The sequence below is a fragment of the Leptonotus elevatus genome, chromosome 11 (assembly GCF_054856555.1).
Source record: "Leptonotus elevatus isolate MCC_2025b chromosome 11, RoL_Lele_1.0, whole genome shotgun sequence".
Classification (NCBI taxonomy): domain Eukaryota; kingdom Metazoa; phylum Chordata; class Actinopteri; order Syngnathiformes; family Syngnathidae; genus Leptonotus; species Leptonotus elevatus.
This window is the reverse complement of record NC_141249.1, coordinates 23,841,091-23,866,408: the sequence shown is the minus strand read 5'-3', so window position 1 is coordinate 23,866,408 and position 25,318 is coordinate 23,841,091. Positions and strand designations below refer to the sequence as shown.

Genomic DNA, 25,318 nt, shown 5'->3' with positions numbered 1-25,318 from the left:
GAGTCCGGTGCGGTTCTCCGTCAGAGTCTTGGGATGTACCTGAAGGAGATGGCGTAAGAGTTGCGCTCGCTGCGTTTTCGCACCAAGAACGCGCCGTCTCTTGGCGCTCGCATCAGCATATGTTCAGCCTGAACTCGGGACAGACTCGAGTGGTACCATCTGCGCAACACACGTCAGGCATTTCAGCCAAGAACCGTTTCCAAACGGCGCGAGTGACGAGCCGCGACCTACTGCCGACTCTCGTGCGCGTTGGGCTGAGGCGCGGGATTGGCCAGCCTCATCTCGAACTCGTTGCAGCGCAGCGGCGCGTCTCTGTAGTGGCCGATGAGCTGCTGGAGGCTGTCGAAGACCGGGTTGTCCGTCAGGTAGAAGCGCGTGCGGCCACATTCCTGACGTAAATGGATCCTGCAGTGCTGAACGCGTCCCGAGCGCCTGGCGGAAGACGTCAGACGGGAAACGGGCAGCTTAACACGGCAGAGGAAGAGTTTGTCACGCGAGCGAAAAAAAGGCCGACGACTAACCAGAAAGACAAAGTGAAGTCTCCGACGAACGTCTCACTCTCGCGCACCAGGAAGGTTCCGTCTTTTGCTCCGCCCTCGCAATATTCCTGCAGAAGTTTTTCGGCCGCCTGGCGGCCATCGCGGCTTCCTCCGAGCTTGCCGTGGAACCAGCGCTCCGCACCGTGCGCCTCGTTGTTGTTACACTCCTGCGGCAAGGAGACGAGAAAAGGGCAAGGTCAAGATGACGAGACGATTTAGGATTTACGGCTCGTCCCACCTCTTTGACCTCATCCAAGTCTTCTTCGTCAGCTGTTTGATCGTGAGACGTCTCCTCCGAATAGTAAATCTTGTTGCTGGTCAGGACGAAATAATGTGGCATCCAAGTCTGCGTGCGCGGATGTTTTTTGTCATGGAGAATCCAACAGTAACAATAACGGCGACACAGACGGCGACTCACGCGGTCGATGGGGTCTTGGAGGTAAAGGATGCCGTTCTTCAACGAGTTGCTGATGTCATTTTCAGAGCAGCTGCCTGATGGCACCTCCTCGCACGAGGTTCCTTCCACCAACTTCTTGTGCTTTGACACCGTGACAGAATACGTGACGTCATGATTTCATCATGGGGGGGGGGGTTCAGCCGACATATTTGGATCGGCATCGGATCGTCGTGACATTTGATCACTCTGATTGGCTGTTCGTCAGCGAATCAGCGCATGGGGCAGGAACAGGAAGTGACAAATGCGGATAAACAGCTTTCACAATTTTGCGTTTCTGTGTTGCTTATTGCATATTTCGTATTTTGTTATGTATAATGTCTGTCCGGACACAAGATGGAGAAGACTATTGTTCAAGAGAAACCGGTGTTGTATAACGTTACCGTCAAGGGTATATCGATCGAGTGACGTAAGCCGAACTATGGCAAGACATTGAGACGCAACTGGAGATATCAGATAGGATTGACTTTTATATCACATCATACTCTGTAAAGAGCCTAAGCGTGTGTTTTGCACGGGAGTATATCGGAAGTGGAAAAGATAGCAGTATGCATTGTTTAGCAGTTGTGGCAAATCCAGGTCCAGAAAGTAAAAACCCTGTCACAGTTTGTCTTTAGCCCCAGGTGCTGGCTAGTGTTAAGTTATTAACATTGTTTTTCAGTTTCAATTTATATTTTAGCCGTTTTGGATTTAGTTATAGCAGTATGGCTCAATGAATAGAATTGTATTCTTATCTGTGTTACTTTCATGAGAAGGGCAACGGGTTCATACATTCATTCGCTATCTCTAAATGGGAGGGCCGGTCTCTGCTGGTCGGAAGGGAGTCAGGCTTATTATTATTGTATTTTTTCTAATCTGATTTATACCCATGGGAACAGATTCTCTTGTATTCACTGAGTTGTAAACAAATGTACTGTGGGCTGATGGGAGGAGACTTTTCGTATTCTCCTACTTTTGTATAAGTATTGATGCCCCACGTTGGACGAGACAGACAACCTGATAGAACACGGCTTCAGTGTCATCAGCCTTTTGTCCTCAGAAGCTTCTGATAATTATTTACCTTTGCAAAGGGACTTCTTCACCAGGATCTCACCATTCAGTTAATTGAACACGCAAAGAGTACAATACTTAATATTGTCTACTCTAACACTAGCTAGCTCCCTAGCTAGCTCCTATGGTGCTCGTTTACCTGCTAGGCAGCTAGCTAGCTAGCACCTGGGGCTAAAGACAAACTGGTGGCAGGGTTTTTACTTTCTGGACCCGGATTTGCCACCTCTGTTGTTTACTTTTCATATCCTGCCCCCGTAAAGAGCTTTCCGGTTGCCTTTTTCTAACAATGAGGAACAGTGACTATCGCCGCCGATGGTATGCAGGGAGATTACGTCTGTGTCTGTTTGTCGCAGTGTGTACTCCCATCCGTTTTTCGGCGTGATGTGCATAACGGTCAGGCTGACGCGACAGACGGTAGGCCCGTCACATTTGGCTGACGTCAGATTGGTGTATAAAGCCCTTGAGGTGAACTTAGGACTCAAGCTTTTGCTTGCGCAGGTGAGTGTGAACGATTGTCTGTCTCGCGTCAGTCCTCGGATTGACTGACGGACAGTCCAATGAGTGGGATCGAGGGATGGCTAATTGTACTTTTTCCTCATGTTTTCCCTTTCTCTTGTAGCTCAATGAGACTTTATTCAAATTCAGTTTTATGTAGTGCAGCCATATCCATTTCCATTTCGAACCACAGATTGTAGATCAGGGTTCAGCAATTCCGGCAGATGTTTCCACCTATCACCGCACCTGATACTAAAGATTAGGATCGTTATCAGGCAAGCTGATGAGCTGGTTATATGAATCAGGTGTGCTATTGGGTGTAAACATTTAAAACCTGCAGGACTCTTGACCTCGAGGACCGGAATTGGGGAACCCTGTTGTAGATATACGCTGGCTGTCGTACTTTGCAGTAAAAGTCCTGTCACGAGTGATTCTACTCAGCCGGTGGTGGTAAATCCATGTCCAGAAAGTAAAAACCCTACCACATTTAGCACCTCCGCTCATGTCAATTGTCAATTGTCCCAACTATTTCATCTTGGGCTGCCTGTGGTCATTTCAACTATTGTGGATTCTGATGCGAATGGAGACGTCATTTTTTGTCCAAGTACCTTGATAAGTATCTTCCTGCGGAGCTGGAAAGGTGAAGGGAGGTCCTCTGCGTTGCTGTCAACTGGCTTTGTAAGCAGCAGATCTCCGAAAACCTTTTTAAAGTGTGTGGCCATGTTCCTTTGTTGGACCACACTGCAGTGGTCCTCAATAGACAAGATGACCGGATATCTACATTTGCACAGCAGCATACGAAATATATTATTTCATCATCCTGATGCCGAGATGGACCCTGAAACAAAATCCTGATGCGATGACTTACTCAGATGTGACAAAAGCGTGTTCTTTGATGGTGTGAAGCACATCAAGGAATTTGATCTTGGAGGTTAAAGTGTGCCCATGATAGATGATGGGCAGGTCGTCGGGTCCATCCCAGCAGTCCACTGAAGTCAGAAAGCAGTCCGTGCATGAAGTTTCGTCCTGATTACGAGGCTTCAAATCAATATGTTACATGGCGTCTCTCATGAATTCAACAACGTTTCTTAGCAAATAACAGAACTGCCTTGAAGCAATTTGGAGACCCACGTTCAATGCAGCGGCAACCCATTCTCAGACAGCGAGCGTAGGCCTCAAGAGACGATTCGCTGGAAAACTGGTCCCCCGTCAGGTAGCTGACGGCGCAAGAAAACAAAAAATACTTCACATGACATTGCAGGCTTCCAGATCGGTCTTGGTCTCAAGACCACTTTTCAAGGCTTTTGAGGTCGTCTTTCCCCGGATTTTCGATCTTGAATTTGTTTTCGTTGCATTTATTGTTTGCATTTGCATTTTTGTTCTGTTTTCTTGTCTCCCGACCTCCAAAAGTCTCGGTCTCGTCTCAGTCTCTAGACTCTCTAGTCTCGACAATGTCTTGGTGCCGGTTGGTGTGGTCTTGACTACAACCCTGCAGGCGTCTGAAGTCTCCGACCAAAGGAACTTTGACTATTTTCAGAGCAATAGGTCACAATTCTCGGATCCAGAGTCGCGAGAAGAAGAAATCAGACATTTTCAGGAATTTCCTGAAATCTGATGAGACGTACGTGTTGTGTGAGGAAGAGATCCAGTATTGTGACAGCGGCCTCTTCATGTCTTCAGGAGCAACGGGTGACATTTGAGGATCACACACTGAATTCTCTTTGGAGAACAAGAAGGTCAGGAACTGCGAAAACAACATGAGAAATGTCCAATTTCAACCTTCTCAGGTGATTTGTGCGCAGGTGTGTGTTGTCACCTCATCAAGTTGTAGGATGGGCTCAAACTGGGGTCCACTTCTTAAGTATGTTGCGAGGAATTCTCGGACCCGGCTCAAATCTGACGCCCATGACACCTGCATGAAAGAAGCAATGTGAAAAAGATGCGTGGGGAACTTTTTCTTCCTCGGACGATTCCAGTCGGAGGCTTTCAAGTGTACCTTTTGATCCAGTTGTAAAAATTTCTGGAAGTCATAAAGGGAAATCTGGCACAGTTCTGGTCTGTCAACATTCCTGAAAAGACAACCATAACCCAGTTGGCAAAAGATCATATGACCACTTTTGACATCTGTTACCTGCTGCATCTTGGACTTATTCAACTTCATAAATCAGCGGCAAAACCAGCTGTGGCTCGCTAATAGTTCTGGATATTCCTACTGGTTCCCGTTCATATATTTTTTGGCCTGATGTTTTTCAACCAATTCCATTTTTGCGCATTTGTTTTTATAATATAATTGGATGCAGCCTAACTAACCAAAGTGTGCCAAACGGGCACAGGGTTGTCCTGGAAAGAATGTGAGGAGAAGTGGCTGAACATTGAGGAAGAGGTGCAGGTGGGGGGACTCACCGCAAAGGGAAGGAGAGTTCCAGCTGTTCGATAATCTGGGAAAGCCGTGTGGAGGGAGCAGGGCAGTAAAAAAAAAAAAAAAATGGAGAACATGAGTGTTGTAGAAAAGAAAGCACTTCTGCCATCATTCCGTTTCGCATACAGTAGCGCTTTTCCTTATTTGGGTTGAAGGTGAACTAGAGCTTATCATTTTGGACAAGAGGACACAAACAAAGTATTGATATGTTTACATCCATCGACAATTTGTTGCTTTCACGTTCGTCTTGATCTGTCACTAAATATGACCTTGATGTTCTGTTCTGAGTTTTCTGATGTCGTGCAGGTATTTTGGGGGATTCTGCGTTTTGGTCTGTTCCTGTATTTTCCTCCCGCGGCACTTTGTCTTCCAACCTTAGTTCTTTGATAGTGTTTTTTATTCGTGCCAACTTATTGTCACGTCTCTTTTTTGTTAGTTGTCTCTATTCACATGGAATTTGCTCGATTTTTTGGGGTCTCCTTTTGAAGTCCTCAATCGGCGCTTTGTGCACACTTGACAGGAGATACTTAATTTGATGAGTTTTTGGAGTATTAACTGTCAATTTTTTGAAGAGAGACTTGTTGGTGTCGCCGGCACTCCTGAATGGAGTCAAAACTGTCATTTCTGCATCCGGAAAGATTTCTATTCGATTTAAATTGTTTACTTTAACCAAGATCCATCATCATACGGTGCCACCGCCGCTGTGGCCACAGATGGTCCCAGCTCGCGAGGAATCACACCTGAGACAGATGGGACCAACCCAGGTTCGACCTTTTGGCAGTCACAGACTAACTGATAAGATACTTTTAAGTAATAGACTTAAGTTTGCTTTTGTTGTACAGAAAATGAGAACATGTATTTCCAGTGTGTTTGGGTATGAACTCAACACTGACACTCACACTCCTCTGGGTGTCAAACATCAACGTTCGGTAGAGTTGTGCAAAGTTGGGGTAAAACAATTCACCGCGGGCGTCAACCTCCTGGACCAAGTGGAGAATATCAATTAATACTTCAAGAAAAGAAAATACAACCACTGGTGACCTTAGGTTCATTTGTCAAATGTTAAACAAGGTTTGAAAATACACATTTGAAAATACAATACAACCGTGACCTGTAGCTTGTCTTTCAGGAAGCGCGTGTTGGGGACTTTGTAGTTGATCTGAGGCAGAAAAGCTTTCACATCCTTCACCGTGACACTGCAAGGGAGGCAGAAGGTGTCGATTGTCTGTCCAACCTTTCGATATCACTTTTAAATAGCCCCAAACCAATTGATGGAACAACAACAAGACAACAAGGATTTGGTGAGTGCAGCCAAGAGCAGGAAGTGGGTAGCAAAGATGGCGCCTTCAGGAGCTCCATGCGCCCACCACGAGTACGCAGAGTGGCAAAGCTCCGGGGCTTGATGGCATTCCTGCCGAGTTTTACGAGTTGTTTGGGAACATCCTTGGAGCTGATTTACTGGACAGCCTAAGGGCAAGCAAGTTACTTGCAAGATTATCCTGCTGTCAAAGAAGGAAGACCTCCAAGAATGTGGTTTATTTAAATAAACCACACAATTAGAGAAAATAACCAGCAGAAATATTTCAAAGTTATACTTTGCAGTGTCTTCAAACATCTGTCTTGTGATTTTTCCTACATCTTCCTTCATAAATTATTTCTATACACTAACACACATGCGGTCCAAAAACATGTGCTAGCTAGCGTTATGTTAGCTGTTGATATATCTTATTTGGCATTTGTTGTTAACGCCAGGAAATACCTGACTGAGTGCGTGTCCTTAAATTTGAGGTTGGACGTCTTGGATGTTGACAGGAGCTTCCTTTTGCTGTTGTAAACACTGGAACATGTTTCTGTACCAACTGCAGATTTTCCATCATTCGCCGCATTATCAAATAAAACAGGAATCTTATGTATGTATGTACGTATGTGACCTCAAACAGAAGAGATGCATTTACAGTTTAGTTTAGACCTTCTTGGGGGAAATGCAGCTTCTGTGGACGCTATCGTGCAATGAGATCGCGAACGTAGCTTCCCTTCCGAAAAGTTATTTGAGGTTGAAAACAGTTGCGATCGCAGCTTCTGCCCAACGCAATTTATTTCTCTCTCGCTCTCTCCTTTCAAATGCATTGTTACTATTTGCACAGACGAGAGGAAGTTGCCCTTTCACAGCCTATAGCATCACTTCCGTCACCTTATCAAGGAGCGGCAGGCTGTTTGTCCTGGCGCCGCCCAAACCCAAACACAAGTCTGCGTCCACTAATGCGAGCGCGGGAAAGTTAACCAACATCTGGTTTGGGTTTCATTTTCATGGCCGAGCTGCTGGAATACACGATGCGACCATTCATCCCAAGGATGGTTATTAAGAATAACTTACCTTCCTTCATGGTTCCTGTCCATGACTTCAAATTGTTTTCTCAGCCATCTATCGAAAGGGACGTGGAGAGGAAAACAAATACAGAATGACTGAAACAATTGAAAATAATTGTTAGCGGCGACGGGCAACATTGTCCTGACTGGACAACGCACGAGATTACAAATCTGGTCTTCTAGACGATGTTAAATGCCGTATTAAGAACCAACCTAATTTGTCATAAAAGCTCAAGGTCAAGGTTGAACTCTTGACCTTTTGTTGTTGTTTTTAAAGGCGATTGTCCGAACACATTATGGCAAATCTTTCCATTCCGCACACAGCGTCAAAATGCGGGCAGGATTTACAGCCGGTTGAGATTGTTTACAGAAGCAACCTGTCTGTTTGGAGCGGGGCCGGCGCGCTCTGAGTGTCGGCCATCAGCCAGTCGAGGCCGCTCATCCACATGTTGACTTCCTCCTCGCTGAAGGCTGAAAACATCACAGACAAATACTGCGGGTCACCCATAAAGCACGAAAATGTCCACTCGACAGTCATTGATGAGGAACAAAAGCCGAGGAAGTCCAGCTGACAGAATTCTCTCCCTGCGATGCGCTCGCTGTTACCAACAATAAATAAACACGCCGAGTAGACAAAACAAAACGTAAGAACACCAACAAGGGTTTGAGGAAAAAAAACATGTCAAATGTTTCAAAAAGGAAATCAAGTGCTTTGCTAAGACCTTGAGGAAACCCGCCAGGAGTTTCCGTGAGAAACATTCATCAACTTCACAGTGGCTTGTTCAAATAAATCACATCACGGTTCGGATCAGATTTGACACTCTGACCTGCGGCCGTGTTATAGAAGAGAGATGAAATGAGCGCTGACCTGCAACACTGAGCGTCCTGAGGCGGAACTCCAGGCCGTAAAGTACGACGAAGCAGAGGGCGGAGTCCACTTTACGAGCTTCCTCCGGGTAGCGCTCAAAGTCGCGGGAGCCTTTTCCCAACCGCAGCTCCCGGATCTCTCGGATGTCCACTAGCCCGGGGAGGGAAAAGCGGGGGGGGCAAAGATAATCCTTGCATGAACACACACGCACCCCCAAAAAAAACACCATACACAATATCACATTCCGCCACATTACTGCGTTCCCTGTCAAACACATGAGGGCTGCAGGGGCCCCCCCCAAAAAAAGCACTGTAGTGTGGGGGCGGCAAGAAAAAACAGAACAGACGTGAACATTTGAGTTGGAGCAACCAGGATGTTGGAATACGTACTCTCAAAACAGTTAAGTCAAAAATAATCCAAATTGGGTTGACCCACAAAACAACGAGAACATTTGGTTCTGGGGTTAATCATTTGACCCAACTTTTTTGATTTATATACATAACCCAAAAAGTTGGCTCGGTCCCAAAAGATTGACTTGTCTTGTTAAAATAAATAAATAAATAAATAAATAGGTTGTTTTGTGGGTTATTCATTTGACCCATTTTTTTTTGGGGGGGGGGGGCGGGGGTTTTAAATAAATAATTGAAAAAGTTGGGTCATTCCATTAACCCCACCCCCAAAACAAAACAAAAAATTTGTTTTGTGGGTTATTCATTTGACCCAACTTTTTTACTTTAAAATTAATAACCCAAAAAGTTGGGGCAGCAAATAAACCCAAAAGTTTCTTTGGGGTGTTCTTCCGCAAACGAATGTTTGAAGGCACAACAACCCGCACCATCCAATTTATACTTTGTACTTTTTTTTTCTTGTTCAAATGATTGGACCGCCGGCGAATGTCGGTCAAACGCGGCCAAACGTACGAATCGAAACAACCAACTTTACTTTTGATTTCAATGATCTTTCAATCCATTCATCAGTTTTATTGGTTGTTTTTTTTGTCTTACTTTTTTTTAAAGCTCACAAGGGAGCACTTTGGTCACATGAAGACCAATGACTGTCACCTTCATATTGGGGATGGGCAAGTACTGATACCAGGTACCGGTATCGGGCCAACACGGCACTTGAAACCGCGTCCGATACCGATGTCAGCCACCCTCTTGTCTATCCCAGGAATCCAATATCTCCATCTCGGGCCACGTCTCAGCTTCCTGTATAAAACCTTGTGCCTTTTGTATTCGTGTTGTTTTCAACGACAGACAGGAAGTCCGACACTCCCTGATAGCCCCGCACTTCCTGTGACTCACAATTCAAGACTGACAATGTAATCCAAAGAGTTCATCTCAAAGAAAACGCTGATTGCTGTGTATGCGTGTGCGTGCGTGCGCGGAGGGTGGAGCCGTGCTTAAAAGCAAACAGTTGTGGGAAAAAATATCACGTTACAAAAACAAGCTGGGAGTGGAAGTCAGTCAGACACGTAGAACACAAACTTTGGAGAACGCAAACTTTGACATCAGGCAAAGAACCTCAAAAATACGAATTTAAAAAAAGGAAAGTGAAAGAAAGTTGACCGACGGAAAGAATCTGGAAATGAGGTGTGTGTGTGTGTGTGTGTGTGTGTTTGGGGGGGCTTACGTGGGTGTGAGGGATTAGGAACTTGAGAAAGGCCAGCTGGAGGGAAACAGTGCGCTGAGAGTGGAGGAGGGGGGAAGAAAAAAATGGGGTAGCGCATCGAGCGGCGAGAGATCAAATGAAGACGAGACCTGCTGAGTTGGAATTTGTCTCGTCCGTTCGTAAGGAGACAAACGCAGGTTGAGAAAATGCGCTTTTTGTGCGCTTGTTTGTACGATTTGAGCGTCTCGGAGTTCAATGACAAAAGTCGGCAATTTATTAACTCATTCACTCCCAGCCATTTTCACAGAAGCAACCCACTTCACTCCCAGCCGTTTTACTGGATTTGGACTGATTTTGCAAGGCCCCCAGAATATTCTGCTCTATTGCTATCAAAACATGGAACCTACCAAATGAAAGATTAGTCTCATCAGGAACAAAAATATATTTCTATAAGTTTCCGTTTTGCAGCAATTAGCATTAGAAGATAGCAAAATGTCATCATTATTCACATTCCTGGTAAAAAAAAATGGCAAAAAGAGCTTGTTGCAACATGGCCCTGGTTGATCTCTTATACTCTGCTGCCACCTGCTGGCCGTTTTTGTCATAACGACAATTGTTTTAAGTGACTTCTTCGGATTAGAAACTGCACCAAAGCATTCTGGATGCTCTCGCATATAAAACATAAAATAAGTACGTTTTTGGGAATGAAGAACAAAGTATTACAAAACGTATTTATACGTTTTTGGGTTTGAGTGAGTTAATATGGGAAAATTATGAACGGAGGCTGAGAAGAAATGCGAGTTTGCATTCAAAAAAAAATTGGAAAAAACTGACTGTGAAGATACAGACGCACAAATTGTGACAAAAGAAGAGCAAGAAAATTGAGATGAAGTTATTTCATGATGAAAAACGGCCACAAAGTGTCAGAAATTCCTCAAAAGCAAACTCAAGATCTGAATGCGTGTTACATGAACACAGGAAAGGCTTTTTTTCCCCCGCAAAAATAATCACGCTCATTTTGAAAAATAACTTGGCAGGCTCGTCACTAAACTATTTCCAAGTTCCAGACGAGGAGTTGAAACGCGACCTTGGATTTTGGGAGTTGCAATAACACGAGGCCGACAGAAGGAAAGTCCATCGTCAATCGCCGGCCGTGAATGCGGCGCGCTTCGTCGGGGCAAACAGACACGGTTGCAAATCAAATCATCCTGCAAACGACGCGCTGCTAAGCCGCTCCGGCAAGCCAGATCCGCTTTCGGCCCGTCAGGAAGTCTGACAGGAAGCTCGGGCTGGATGAGCGCGCGCACGCACGCACGCACGCACGCACGCCATTAAAACAGGATTCTCTCAGGGGGAGGGGTCACATGGAGAAAGCAGGCAGCCCCCCCCCCCCCACTTTCAAAATGAAAGGTCAAAGGTCATACTTACAGCTCATATACTGTATGTATGTACAGAGGTGCACGTGCATGCTTAATATGTTGACATGCGCACCAGTTTCATGAAACGAATCAGAAATTAGAGTTCAGATTTGGTATTTGTTAGGAAAAATAGTAACACTTTTTATTAGGGCCACCAAATGTGTTACGTTTGGGGCGTTCAACAAAAAGGGATTTAGTTCCAAAAGAACAACCAAAAGGCAAACGAGGAAGGTGGAAAAACTTCTTCATTAACAAAAGACCCAAAAGTAACAAACAAAACGAGCAAGGACAGGACGACTGACACAAACGATGCGACAAAACCAACGAGCCAACGAGGAATGCAGGAAAAAGGACACTAAATAGGAGCGCACTAACGAGACAATGACAAACACCTGGACATGACACAAGGGGCAGAGGGTTCCGAATGGAAAACACGAGGGGACGGCAGAACACGGCAACGAAAACCAAACAAACCATAACAAAATGGCCTCTTCTGACTGGTCAAGTTCACTTTTTTTACATCCGTCCATCAGGCATTTGATAAATTCACAAAAATGTCCGTTTTGTATTTTTTGAGCATGTGCTGAATTTGACGGACACTTTGCGTGACAAATGGGAGGCGGCGTGCACGTGTCGTCGTGACTGGCAGCTTTTGTGTGTGTGCGCGTTATTATTAAATATGAAAAAGTTCCGGTTCTTTTTAAAAGAAAAAAATAGGGCAACGTTTTACGTACCTCACTTCCTAAGCGTTCAAATCAGTGGCCCAGAATTTGAGCTCACTGGTAGCACCCTTTCTGAAACGCGCAGTGGGTTCGCTCCAAAAGCAAGTTTTTTTTTTTTTTTTCGACCTATACAGAGTCAAGAAACCATTTTGAACACTTTGGCCGCGAGTCCTCTTTTTTTGGACACCAGAAATGGTCACTCTGCCTTGATGGACACGAGGATGACGTCACGGGCTTCGTTTTCTGCGTCTTCCCAGTACAATGTCAAAAAACGGAATCGGCAAAACTTTGCACTCACCCTCTCCTTCAATTTTGTCCGAGGTGCGACGCCACACGATTTGTCTGGTGTCCTGCTTGATCTGCACGGTCCTCCTTTCCGGACGTTGCGATTTCTTGTGGTAGAAAAGGGTCATGACGGTGCCCATCTCCAGACTGCGGAGGATGCTCGGACCGGCTTCCGTCCACTCCATCGTCCTGGAGGCCGGAGGCAGCCCGGCGGCCTCCTCGCTGCCGCCGTTGAGGCCTCCCTCGAACCTGGCCGAACGCATCGTCCTCACCGCATAACGTCCGGTGGAAGTTGGAGGACGTCTGCAGAGCTGTTGGGCGTCGGGTTCCAAACGGCGTCTGCAAGCTGCACGGCGCGCTATGAACACGGGGGTGAAATATGATTGAACCTCTGGTCCTGGAGTCAAGGGGAGTGTATTCCTCTCTTATCTCTTCCAGATGCGTCTGGCAGGCAGCGCAGCGCCAAAATCCACCCAATGAGTATTTGCATCACTACTGGCCTCGGGTTCTCAGCGCAAACGCGTCCTGCTTCAGACAAAAACGGAAAGTTCACCTGAGATTGTTTACAGAGGAAAAATTAAAAATCAAATAAAAAGACACATAGACCGCGTTATGGAACGACTATTGGCAAAATAGGCGCGGGTCACAACGCCGGCTGCGAGGAGAGCACCCGGACACTTTCGCCATCCGCTGCAACGTCATCCTGCTGCCTTGAGACGCTCCTCAGCGAAGAAGAAGACGCGCTGAAAGAAGAAGACGCGATGGATGCATTTCCGCGCGGAACCAGAACCAGCCCGTCATGGGCGTGCGGGCTTGCTTGTGTTTTTCTCCTCTCTCTCCTCGCTCGCCGCGGGAAAGGTGGAGCCGCCAAAGCCAAAAAGTTTCGCCCGAGTTTGAAAAATGTGTGGCTATAGTGAGGGACGCGAATTGTGGAAGGAGAGCAGTGTGGAGGCGTTTGAGAGGGTAGCACAGCAGCGACCCCTGCGGGCATCCACGAGATGTGCAGTTAGGAAGTTGCCGTTTCACGATCAGCAACTACAAATAATAATTTAAAAAAAAAGATTGCCTTGATTACTTTCATGCAATTTTAAGGAAAACGCTATATTGGGATATATAAGTCTTTCTTTTAAACAAAGTTTGTATTTTTTCCCCCATTTTGTATGCTTTCTCAAAAAGAAAACAGGTCAACACCATCACGCTATCAACTCGACACTTCATTTGTCACATCATATATTTTGCTGCGTATGGCACAATCTTTTACAAATACTCACTTCTGTAAAACCTGATCAACTCAAGTAGTTTGAGGAAAGAGATTGAAAAGATTATTTTAGGTTTACTGAAGTACATGAACTCAAACAATGATTTGACTTCAAATATTATAATAGAATATCGTGTCGTTTAGTTTGCTCCAAATGAATGAGTCAAATGGTAAATGGGCTTTTACTTTCCAGTTCCAGGTCAGAGGTCAAATACGCTAAAATGCTACATGTGAAGGTTCAGAGACTCTCAATGCCTGATCAATAAGATTGAAATGATGTGTTCTTTAAAGAAAGCCAACCGAGTAGAAACACAGCGACATTTTGCCTCATCATTGGACATATTCACAAACACGATGAGGAAGTTGGATTGACTTTGAACAAATATTGTGTTTGCTTGCGACACTCGTCAAGATGAGACTCACGACACAAACGCAAAACAGCAGGTTTTGAAAAGATAAAATATTTTCTTTAATTGTCCAAGATGAAATTGTTCTTCTTCGTACTGCCTCGTCTCAGATCTGTAACCAAGTTGTATAGTTTCTCCGACAGCGCCACCTGGTGGAAACACAAGGTTGTCATCTGAGCGTTTTCCTTTCGGTCGCCACGTTGAAGGCGTATTTGCTCACCGTGTACGAGTCGGGCTCTCGTAGCCGCTTGTGTCGAGGGTGAAGGTTCTGGAGGGAGCGTTGGACGTTGCCTTTGGTTTCTGCGGCACTGCTCAAAGGGTGCGTCACCTAAAATGTGGCCGGCACAGTCACGGGACTCAACGCGGGTGACGATCAAATAGGTTTTTCGATTTGCGTAAAGTAACCGTGGGTGACTTTTTTTTAAACTAAAGCCTTCCCTCGGTTCTGTTGACACATCACATTGCGCTCGAATAATCAAACCCAAAACGTGTCCTCAATTGTGTGCGATGATGAGGACGACGCCCACCTGGCCTTTGGCGAACATTTCCTGCCGCAGACAAATCACCCCGACTGGAGTGACGGAGAGAGGAACGCCGTCGGCGGCCATCGGGTGGCATCTCACATGGCGTCCCGCCTCCGGTGGAGGCTCCGCCGCCAGACACAGCAGGTCCAGAAAGGGATGTCCTGCGCAGAAGTCACACAAACTCCACATTGCTGACGTACGAAACATATTTGAGAAAAACAAGAAGAACGAGAGAATTTTTCTTGCGATTGTCCCGTCAGAGCAGTTGCACATCAAATGCTAACTAGTTATCAATAACAATAATCTTGATTACAGCTGAAGCTAAATTTTATTACTAATCCACCACTGATCATATCAATTGGAAGTATACTGTAATGTAAATAATAAAATGCATGTTGCCTTAAAGTCTTGCGTCTTGAGATGTTAAAAAAAAAAAGATGTGCGCCTTCTTTACTATGCTATCATCAAGCAGAACATTTCATCAATAAATAAACACGATTTTTTTTTTTTTTTTTTTACATTTTATATTCAATATTTTGAGTTTTACCCACTTAATTTTTTTTTTTTATCAATCATCATTTACATTGTGCCTAGTAATAAGTAGGGCAAAAAAGGAATAATCACTATCCAATCGATTTTCCTTTTTGAGCCTGATATTGATTCATAAAATCATAAATCGATTATTTTAATATCTCCTTTTTCCCATAGACTCATAAGAAAATAAATAAATTTACTGTTTTCTTCAAATCTATTAAAAGTATTTTCTTGCATTGACGAAAGACCTGATTTAACTCACTTTAAGCCCACATAGAATCTTTATTTACAATTATTGAATTATTGAACCATTTACGGCCTCCGCAAAGTTTGATTTGGAATTTGTTTGTAGAGTTTTTAATCATGGCCTTGATCATTAAGAAGAATTGTTTTTCCATAGTTAATCAATATAGATTAAATTGAATAGGGGGAAAAATCGAAATCAAATTGAACCCTTGTGAATTACAATCCAATGGATTAAGGACATTAGAATGTATACCCAGCCGTAGCATTAAGTTTATTTTGAAAAAGTATGAAATACAAAGTACAGATACCCGATGGAGTTAGTGTAAAAAGTCATGAAATAAATACTCTAGCCAAGTACAGATATCTGAAAAATCACTTGAAAATAGAGTATTTGTACTTAGTTACTTGCGCCATCCTTACCCTCGGCATCAATTAGCCTGTAGACAGCTTTCGTTCCCGGGACGGTGCTCTTCTGTGGATCTTCACTGATCTTCATCCTGGGCTTGCCTCTCACCTCCACAAGCTGTCACGCAAACGAAAAAAAAAAAAAAAAAAAAGGCGTGACTGCCACGGAATCGAGCGACACGGAGCCGTCCCGTCAAAAGCACACGCAACCTTATAGACGCAACCCAGTGACGGCTGTTTGGTGCAGGTGACCAGATGCGTTCCCACGCCAACCACGTCGATCTCATTCTCCTGAGGAAAAGTCAAAAATATCCATTGAGGGGAAAAAAAACATCCAAATGCGTTGCCTTCACCTTTTCGTTGAGTTCCTCCATCGTTTGTTCTGAGATGTTATTTGTCCCAACAATGATCAGCGAATCAAAGGCGGAGGTAGAAAAGCTGCAAACGCCAAAAAAGAGACAAGCGTGACATCCAAATGGCCCACCATTTTGATTTTTTTGATTTTTGCCGCCTCACTCACTGCTTGCTGCAGCGTGTCAGGACGCGACGCACGTGCACGGATTGCTTGCAGAGGTCGCCGCTGTCCAAGCGAACTCCCAGCGGCCGATAGCCCAGCTCGCACAGCGCCAAGGCCACGGCGCAGAAGCTCAGCAGGCCGCTGCCAAAACGCAACACAACAAATTATTTCAAGCTCGCGGGTACTCGTGAAGGTATGTGCTACTTTCCTAGGACGGGATGCGCCAATTACCAGATCACGCCGTAGCTGTCGATCACCGGCAGGAAATTGTTCGGGTAAGCGACGGCGTACGACAGGAAGGCAGCCAACTCGCCCTGGTGGATCTTGCCAGGCTCCACCCCCAAAAGCTCACACACCCGAGCCACACAACCCCTGGTCAGGGAAATGAAGTCGACCGGGTCGTGGTCCCCGTTCAAATCAACGAGAGTCTGATGGGAAGGAAAATGAGCAGATTAGCAGCTGAGCTTGCGTACTGTCCGGTTTCTTCACAGCTCATAATAATAATTAGCTAATCATTTTAATCAGAGGATTACTTATATAGTTATATAGTTAACTCTTGATTAACCGCAATTTTCATATCTGTTCTAAATGTACAATAAATATTGTTTTATACAGTCATTTCATAATAATTCATAAAATTGAGTTAAAATTAAAAAAACTGTGATATTGATTTGTGTTGGTCATTTTTCTGCCACTAGATGGCATAATTGCAAATATAAGACATTGGTGACAGCATTAACTCATTCACTTGCAGCCATTTTCACTGAAGCAACCCCCTTTGCTCCTGGCTGTTTTACTGGATTTTGACTGAGTTTGCAAGGCTCACACAATATTGTGTTCTATTGCTATCAAAACACGGAATCTACCAAAAGAAAGATTAGAGGCTCTTCTTTCATCAGCAAAAAAAAGGTATATTTCTATCCGTTTCCGTTTTGCAGCAATTAGCATTAGAATACAGCTAAGGTTCATCATTATTTACAAATCTGTTGGAAACACTGGAAAAGAGCTTTTTGCAACATGGCCCTGTTTGATCTCTTATACTCTACTGCCACCTACTGGCCGTTTTTGTAATAACTACCATTGCTTCAACCGTTTTGAGAAGTTGAGAGGCTGCATCAAAGCCTTCTGGATGCTCTAGTATAATTATTTTTTATTTATTTTTATTTTTTTTAAATATGTCTTTAGGGCCATGGTAATATTTAAAATAGAACGCATTTATACGTTTTTGGAAGCAAATGACTTACGAGACATCTAATCTTTAACATGAAGTGAAATTCTGCACATTTTTAAAATGTTAAAATACAACTTGACTCCACAAATATATATATATATGCATTCTTATTAAATGTATTAGTGTTAAATTTGGACGTGGCTGCGTTGCGACTGATACACGTGGTCATTAATGGTGTGTTTAAAAAATGAGTTAAAAATAACTCCATATTAAGGCACTCATTTTGACACTCCTAATAATAATACTATAGATTAAAAACACAGGTATTGTTGTCCTTTCGTCAGTTTGACGGCGCTTTTGGCCAAGGGGACGAGCGCGCACACTCACTTGCGGCGAGACCTCCTCCATCGACGTGAAGGAGGTGACATACGAGTGCGCCATGGTCCCCGCGACGGGGACCCCGAACAGCAAGCCGGCCTGAACGTTACTGGTGAGATCGAACCCTGGAAGGCGGAACCGTGAGTGAGGCATTCGGGGAAGAAAGTGCAAACGGCCTCGCACGCGGCGATCACCTCCAATGTAGGAATATCTGGAAGCCGTCAGGCCCCCGTCTGGGCCCTGGGCCCTTCGCAGCCCCATCTCCAGCAGCTTCCTGCGGGGGCCAGACGCCAGGCGGAAGCGGGCAGCGTTACTGCAAACGAGACTAGAAGAAACAGCAGATACCGTTTTACGCTGCAGTGAAAGGAAAGTAGAAAAACGTTCAATGAAAGCCGTTTGGATTTAAAGCTGCAGCCGTTTGTGTTCACGCATCTTCTATGCTACAAAAGAAATTGTATTAAAGCATATGTATGTATATTAGGGGTGCACGCTAGCAAGTTAACTAAGTCCGTACTAAAAAAACGTAACTAATTTTCTTCATATTTTAATTCATTTGCTCTTAATTTGAAAATAAGGTTCCTGTCACCAACATGAAACACTAATGCCACTGAGTGGCAGAAAAATCTTTTTCTCACTTTGCTCTTAATTTGAAAATAAAAATGTACTGTTCCGGTCACTAACATCCAACATGAAACACTAATGCCACCTAGTGGCAGAAGAAAAAAAATCTCTCTCACTTTAAATAACTTCAATTACTATATAATTATTGCATCAACCAACTAAAATATATTATAAGATATTTCTATGAGGCTGCAGATATTTGTCCACCTTTATTGCGGTCATACAAACAAACACACCCAAGGAATATTTTGATACGGCTATCTATGGGTGTTTAAAATGCATTCGATGCCAAGGATGCATTGAAAGATACTTTTATTTTTGTCGTGTGGTCGCGTAAAAGAGCATCTGAAAATGGCTGGCACTGAATGAGATTTATGATAAATAAACAAACTTTTAGCAAAACACAAACTTGTGTGAAATCAACTGACTGATTACAAATGCACAAGTTGAGGCGACATGATATCAATGAAATGTTGATTCCTCTAAATGTGCGTTTGTGTTACCTGGCGTAGTTGACGAGACAAAGTAAACTGGTTTCCAGCAACTGAACCACAGCCAGAGGACCGGCAACCTCCATCAGAGGCTCCTGCAAAATATTTCACGCAAATGAGTTCATCCCTGACGGCGCCGAGACGTGGAACCTTACGGTCGGGCGCTCTTGAATCTCACCCGGGCAAAGACCACCGTGCCCTCTGGGACCGAGCGGAGTGTAACGCCCGAGCAGTCAAGACTTCGCAGGAACTGGAAGAAGGCGGGGTCAGTTGCTGTCGGTAAAACGGACCGCAGGAAGTCCACATCTGCAATCCATAAAGCATTTTTTTTTTATGCAGTTTGATATTGAAAACATTCCTTTAGCTTTGCTACAGAGTGGATTCGTTTGGGACAAAAGATTCATCACTCCAGCTGCAGCCGATACATAAAAGACAACATTATACTGAAACAAAATCACATTTTTAGAAGAGCAAAGGTTTGGTGGGAAAAAAAATCGAAATTGTTCCGTTCAAACTGCATGAAAAAAAATCCGATATTTGTGAGAAAAAAAATCAGATATTTGTGAGAAAAAAAATCCGATATTTGTGAGAAAAAAAATCAGATATTTGTGAGAAAAAAAATCCAATATTTGTGAGAGAAAAAAATCAGATATTTGTGAGAAAAAAAATCCGATATTTGTGAGAAAAAAAATCAGATATTTGTGAGAAAAAAAATCGGAATTGAGCTGCAGTGTGAACGCAGCCTTAGAGAGCTCGCTGGTTTTAATGTTGGTTGCACTTGTAACGAGCAACAGTTGGCAAACACCAAATCGAGAACTGAGCATCAACATCAACCATTACTACTGGACACACTTGGAAAAAAAACAAGCAAACATTTGTATCAATAACATCACATCACAATTGACTCCATGCCTTATGCAAAAACTATTTTGCTTCAAGTGTCCCTGAATTATTTTTTATTTATTTTTTTAACTTTGCTGGGTCTTAGCTAAAGCCGGCAGATTTAAGTTGCACAACATTCCCTTTCTTCATTCTGTGGCACTGATCCCCAACTTTTTCACGATTCTGGACTGTTGCGCAATCCCGTAGTAGCACAAACGGTTCCTGTTCGCCAGCGTTGAAGTTCACGAGAGCCCCACTGAGTTTCACAATTCTCGTTCTGCAAGGGTCACGTGGAGGGTGTTGCGCAACCAAATGTCAAAGCAGATTTGGGGGGGGTTTTGGCTTCATCCACTTTAGCGTCGTCAACGCCAAACATCCCCAAAAGAAAAGAGTTCCTCACCTTGGTCTGTCAGGCGAAAGCTGCGCAGGAAAAGCAGGCAATCGTTGAGGCCGGCGAAGAGCGTGAAGCAGCCGCAAAACGGGTTGTCCCTGAAGAAGAGCTCGAACACGGAATGCTCCTGGTGCCGTCCGGCGCGCCAGTACGCGTACGCCATGGTGAACTGGTACAGGTCGGTCAGCAGCGGCGGCACCCGCTCCAGGATGGACCTCTCCGCGGCCTCGCGCGTGCTGCTGCGAGGCGCTGCCATGTTTTGCGAAGTCTCGCTTGTTCCAAGAATGCCTGCTGATGCGGGAGGATCTCTGGGACTTGAAGTTCACTCAGTAGCTTGACGTGCGTGCGTGCGCGCGCGAGGCGAGGCCAGGCCGACCGCCGACGGATTCTCTCGTGGAAGTTACACATGCTCAAACCCCACAAATAGGACATCGTCCAGAGTAAAACCAAACAAATGGGATCATTTTGCCGTGACCTGCAACTCGACACTTAGCGCTATTTTGCCCGCAACCAAATACACCTCAAACTTTTCTTAGGTGTGTCTACAAATTAGCTGTACTGAACTCTATTGACAAAGTAAATATTTAACTGCCTTTTTTCTTTTATATTCATCGCTTTCGGCTTTCCATTTCTGGCTCGAGAATGTAAAAACAAACCCAAATTGGCCGGCAGTCATGCAGCAGCCCAAGGGCTGCACTCGGAGAGGCTCCGCCCCTTCACCAAGGCAAATGATGCCACCGTCGGCCATCTTGCGTTGCCACCGACCAAGCGCATCGAACCTGAAAACATTGATTTCTCCGGGATCTTTTTCCTCGTTATTTTCTCTGCGGGGAAAAAAAACACACAGTGCGTGGCGAGCGGTTGTACTAACAAGTCTGAGAAGTGCTAAGGAGATCATTTAAAGCGCTACTCGTGTTGTTGATAAGATAATGAACAATTCAATTAAAGAAAAGTCATAAGAGAGAAAAAAAAATCGCTGTGAAATGTGAATCGAACCTTTGTGAATCACGATTCATTATACTGAAATGCTGATACTCTGAACAGTCGATGCAAACAATGAAGTTGGTTCTTTGAGAGAATCTCGTGACTCAATAAAAGAACTCTGGCGTAAAACACGCATTGTCAACAGTATTTTAAGTAACAAATTAAAATTAAACTACAGTAGGCCTCAATAACAGAAGTTTTCCGTAATAGTGGCAACGTAAAATGGCTGCTCTCAGGTTTCCCGAGGAGAGGATCCGCCCCTCGGTCACGCCCCATTAGTTCCTCTTCCCGTGTTGTTCACATTCCAGCTCCAGTCCAACCAACTGGTAAGTCAGCGAGCTCCTTGTTTGTTTTGCACACAATGAGACTGCATTGGTTTGTAGGTGTGTCGCATAAAAAGCCGATTTTCTAACCTGCGCTCGGCGATGCAGTAGGCAACTTTGAAGTCAAGTCACTTCGCAATCTCGGGATGGGGCAACTTAAATGCTGGAGTGGGCCAGCGTTTTTCATTCAGAAATACAAAAATACATGAGCAGTCATGATCACGGTTAAAACGTTTTAACAGTTGTATAGATTGTATCCACTATCAAGAGGGTCCACAAATACATGTGCAGTATTTCATGTTGCAGGTTACCTGCATTTCGATGACGTGTTTTTATATCCTGTCCTTCTGCAGCTACAATGGCTCTGGCCCCACTCAGCTTGGATGGACCCCAGTTCAACTGTTCAATATGTCTGGAGGTGTTGCGGGATCCGGTGACCGTCCCATGCGGACACAGCTTCTGCTCCGTCTGCCTGACCAGCTACTGGGACGGTCAACTCGTGTGCAGCTGTCCACACTGCAGAGCCACCTTCAGTCCAAGACCAACTCTGGGGAAGAACACGCTGCTGACAGAGCTCATTCAAAGGTTTGCGGCCGCCGCCCGCCCAAGTCCGGAACCGTCGGCTCCATCCTTCAAACTGGACCTGGGCCCCGGCGGGAACCAAAGCTTCCAGCACGTCACCTTTGACGTGTCTTCGGTTTGTTCACAGAGGACCGTTGGGGAGGTAACCTTCCACTACTTTAGAAGCATGTCTAAATGAAAGCAGAAAAAGGCCCTCGAGAAGTAGTTTTTTCTTACAAAAATGTAACCACTATTGTATTGATTTTGGGAGAAAGATAACAGAAAAAAATTATCCAATGTTTCGTGTCATTGTGTCTTTTGTTGGACAATTGTAGAGATTGTAGAGACACGTATACATAGCAGGGTGTCAAATGAACACTGACCAGAGTTATTTGAGTCTCCATCTTCAATAACTCAATGAGTGCTTTTCTATCACAGTAAATAATCAACACTTGCTGGGAGTCACGTATACACTCTCAAGAGTTATTTAACCTGTAAGTGGTAAAATGTTGTAACACTGTGCAGTGTTAGCCAGCGTTACTTAATTTTTTTTGGTACTCCGTTTTGAGTTAATTTTGACACTTTGGAGTTACTGGATTAGCATTGTGAACTTTTTATTCCGACAGAAACATTTGGCGGAAACACAGAAATATCTAGCCCAACAGATCACAGAGAAGGAATCGGAGCTTCAGCAGCTTGAGAATGCCTCGCGCTCTTTCTCTGTGAGTATCAAAAGCGCTGCTATTTTCACAAAAAAAGAAAAAGACTGACTGACGGATGACGTTCCCAAATTGTTCAGATCCTGGCCAAAGCGGCGACCAAAGACAGCAACAGGATCTTCTCGGAGCTGCAGGAGTTTTTCAAGCGGCGTCAAGTTGAGGCCAAGGAGCTGATCGGGGCTCAGGAGAAAGTGGAAGTCACCCGAGCCCAGAACCAACTGCACCGCCTTCAGCGCCAAATCTCCGAGCTCAAGAGACGAGACGCCGCGCTACAAAAGATGTCGCAATCTCAGGACCCGCAAATGATCGTACAGGTCAACAACAGCGTTTCGTCGTCGCCCGGCAAGCGCTCAATAAAAGGATATCAATGATGATGAAAGGAAAACATATATAAGGCATGGCACACTACGGTCCCAAAAAAGGGGATTATATCAAAATCACCGCTACGATTTGATGTTTGATAGGTTTATAGACCGCAAGCAAATGGTCGGATGGACGGACAGCATACGTGTACGTTTCAAAGGTGGCAAATCCAGGTCCACTAAGTGAAAGCCCTGCTACAGTTTGGCGTTACCTCCTGGTGCTAGCTCGCTAGCTAGCTAGCTAATAGCTCCCTAGCAGCTAAACAAGCACCATCGGAGCTAGCTAGAGAGCTAGCTAACTAGCACCTAAGGCTAAAGCCAAACTGTGGCAGGGTTTTGACTTTCTGGACCTGGATTTGCCACCTCTGAAACACGCATGTTTTTATTTTGTGTGTGTAGACGTGCAAATCGTTTTGCAGCCCAGTCCACGTGGGAGAAAACACTTCGCTGACTGTCAGTCCTCACGTCTCCTTCGGCGGAGTGAGAAAAGCCGTCTCTGACATGAAGGAGCACCTCCTGGCTTTTTACGCCACGGAATTTGAAAACATAACCACTGCAGGTGGCTTCTCCTCACTCAATGTGATCTCACTTCGTCTTTCATGGAATTGAAACAATTTGTATGCCGTTTTGTTTTTCGCAGTAAAAAATGTCAACATCCTGCAAGTGGCGACGTCAACCAAAGGTGAGCTTGCAAAAATACGTTGGACGTCAGTGCATGATTTCCCTTTCCTATTTTAACCATTTTAACTCATTTGCTCCCCAAAACATATATGTTACATATTACCATGCTCCCAAAGACATATTTATACGTTTTTTATGCTAATGCATACAGAAGGCTTTGATGCAGCTTCTGCCGAAAGAGGTGACTTAAAGCAATGGTAGTTATTAAGATAAACGGCCAGCAGGTGGTAGCAGAGTATAGGAGATCAACCAGGGCCATGTTGCAAACAAGCTCCCCAGTTTTAAACAGATTTGTGAATAATGATGAAACTTAGCTATATTCTAATGCTAATTGCTGCAAAAACAGAAACATATAAATAGACTGTTTTTTTCCTGATGAAAGAAGACTTTTAAGTGTTCTTTTCTATGTTTTTATAGCAATAGAACACAATATTGTGTGGGCATTGCAAAATCAGTCAAAATCCAGCCAACAGCGAAGGGGGTTGCTTCAGTGAAAATGGCTGCCAGTCAATGAGTTTTCATGTCTTTGGCAGTTTTCGAGAAGTGCAGGACTTCCAATATTGCTGCTTTAGAGAACCGAAGTGCTCTTCTGCAGTGTGAGTGTCCCCAAACTGTCGTCGTCAGCAGTTCCATATTTGAACAGCGCCTCTGCCAACATGTCATTTTCTTTTTCTCGTCAGATTTCTGTCCCCTTTCATTGGACCCCTTCACAGCACACAGGGAGCTCGTTCTGACTCGCGGGAACCGCAAGTGATGCCTGGGTTCAGGTGATGTGCCACGAGGGGCTGCAAGGAATCCGTTACTGGGAAATGGAGTGGGACGGCCAACAGGTGTCCGTGGGACTCGCCTACGAGAGCATCGAGAGAAAGGTGAGCAAACCCAGTTTGGCCTTTTCTTCTCACTTCACAGCTCGTCGCGGTCGGGTTCGAATCCGGATCTGGCTTGCCAGTTGCGACGGCCAAGTGAGGGAATTTGGTCTCTCGCGTTGCATCGCATCGCTTCGTTTTCATGTTCGTCATTTTGAGACGCTTACAATATGTCCCTATTGTCTTCCTCTCTAAAAACAGTGCTTGTCTATTTTTTTTGCTGCACTTCCCCAGGAAGAAGAAACATATTTAGATTATGAATCTCTACGGCCATGACGACGCGCCTCAGCTAAATATTTCTCAGTGTTTGTGACCGGTGCCCCGTTTCGTTTTGGCTGCAGGGCTCGTCCAACGAGAGCAGGCTGGGACACAACAGCCGATCGTGGAGCCTTTGCTGTAGCAATTCGTCGTACGCCTTCACCCACGCAAATCAGACGGTCGGCATTTCCTCCAGCGGCGTGTGCCGCAGAATCGGCATTTTCCTCAACCACGACGAAGGCCTGCTCTGCTTCTACGCGCTGCCGTCTGACGGGATCCGGCTCCTGCAGCAGGTCAAGACCGACTTCGAGCAGCCCCTGTACCCCGCAATGTGGCTCGGGGCCGAAGCGACGGTCAGCCTCCGTTGCGTCGACTGACCAAAGCGGCAACAAACCAACGTCGGTCTGTCGACTCTGTGCTGAAGGTCACAAAATGTCCTCTAATAAAAACATCATAATAATGAGGGATGACGTCTTTCATCCAAATTCGTATTGACCTGCGTATGATTAGC

General features: G+C 44.9%; 1 protein-coding gene and 1 pseudogene across 2 annotated transcripts in view; one reads left to right on the top strand and one right to left on the bottom strand.

The window, feature by feature from the left end:
* Window positions 1-20,747, bottom strand: part of LOC147166595 (1-phosphatidylinositol 4,5-bisphosphate phosphodiesterase gamma-1-like) — a 29,669-nt gene extending 8,922 nt beyond the window's left edge. The window contains exons 1-32 of the mRNA XM_086089559.1: window positions 20,063-20,747; window positions 18,959-19,086; window positions 18,793-18,875; window positions 17,863-17,993; window positions 17,678-17,793; window positions 16,351-16,547; window positions 16,123-16,260; window positions 15,956-16,040; window positions 15,813-15,893; window positions 15,618-15,720; window positions 14,421-14,578; window positions 14,114-14,221; window positions 13,959-14,042; window positions 12,729-12,756; window positions 12,242-12,652; window positions 8,193-8,342; window positions 7,702-7,795; window positions 7,332-7,379; window positions 6,069-6,153; window positions 5,857-5,937; window positions 4,942-4,976; window positions 4,535-4,607; window positions 4,355-4,450; window positions 4,164-4,282; window positions 3,670-3,755; window positions 3,407-3,527; window positions 3,147-3,315; window positions 958-1,077; window positions 778-885; window positions 522-706; window positions 232-432; window positions 40-159 (exon numbers count right to left, since the gene is read on the bottom strand). Coding sequence (XP_085945685.1) covers window positions 40-159; window positions 232-432; window positions 522-706; window positions 778-885; window positions 958-1,077; window positions 3,147-3,315; window positions 3,407-3,527; window positions 3,670-3,755; window positions 4,164-4,282; window positions 4,355-4,450; window positions 4,535-4,607; window positions 4,942-4,976; window positions 5,857-5,937; window positions 6,069-6,153; window positions 7,332-7,379; window positions 7,702-7,795; window positions 8,193-8,342; window positions 12,242-12,652; window positions 12,729-12,756; window positions 13,959-14,042; window positions 14,114-14,221; window positions 14,421-14,578; window positions 15,618-15,720; window positions 15,813-15,893; window positions 15,956-16,040; window positions 16,123-16,260; window positions 16,351-16,547; window positions 17,678-17,793; window positions 17,863-17,993; window positions 18,793-18,875; window positions 18,959-19,086; window positions 20,063-20,309 — 3,989 coding nt within the window. The 5' untranslated portion in view covers window positions 20,310-20,747. The remainder of the gene's footprint in view (window positions 1-39; window positions 160-231; window positions 433-521; window positions 707-777; window positions 886-957; window positions 1,078-3,146; window positions 3,316-3,406; window positions 3,528-3,669; window positions 3,756-4,163; window positions 4,283-4,354; window positions 4,451-4,534; window positions 4,608-4,941; window positions 4,977-5,856; window positions 5,938-6,068; window positions 6,154-7,331; window positions 7,380-7,701; window positions 7,796-8,192; window positions 8,343-12,241; window positions 12,653-12,728; window positions 12,757-13,958; window positions 14,043-14,113; window positions 14,222-14,420; window positions 14,579-15,617; window positions 15,721-15,812; window positions 15,894-15,955; window positions 16,041-16,122; window positions 16,261-16,350; window positions 16,548-17,677; window positions 17,794-17,862; window positions 17,994-18,792; window positions 18,876-18,958; window positions 19,087-20,062) is intronic.
* LOC147166594 (E3 ubiquitin-protein ligase TRIM65-like) lies at window positions 19,914-25,270 on the top strand (annotated as a pseudogene). Its single transcript, XR_015096407.1, has 9 exons — window positions 19,914-21,363; window positions 21,714-22,084; window positions 22,548-22,643; window positions 22,721-22,954; window positions 23,402-23,561; window positions 23,643-23,684; window positions 24,217-24,279; window positions 24,364-24,552; window positions 24,891-25,270. The product of XR_015096407.1 is annotated as an E3 ubiquitin-protein ligase TRIM65-like (transcript).
* The last annotated feature ends 48 nt before the right edge of the window (window positions 25,271-25,318 follow it).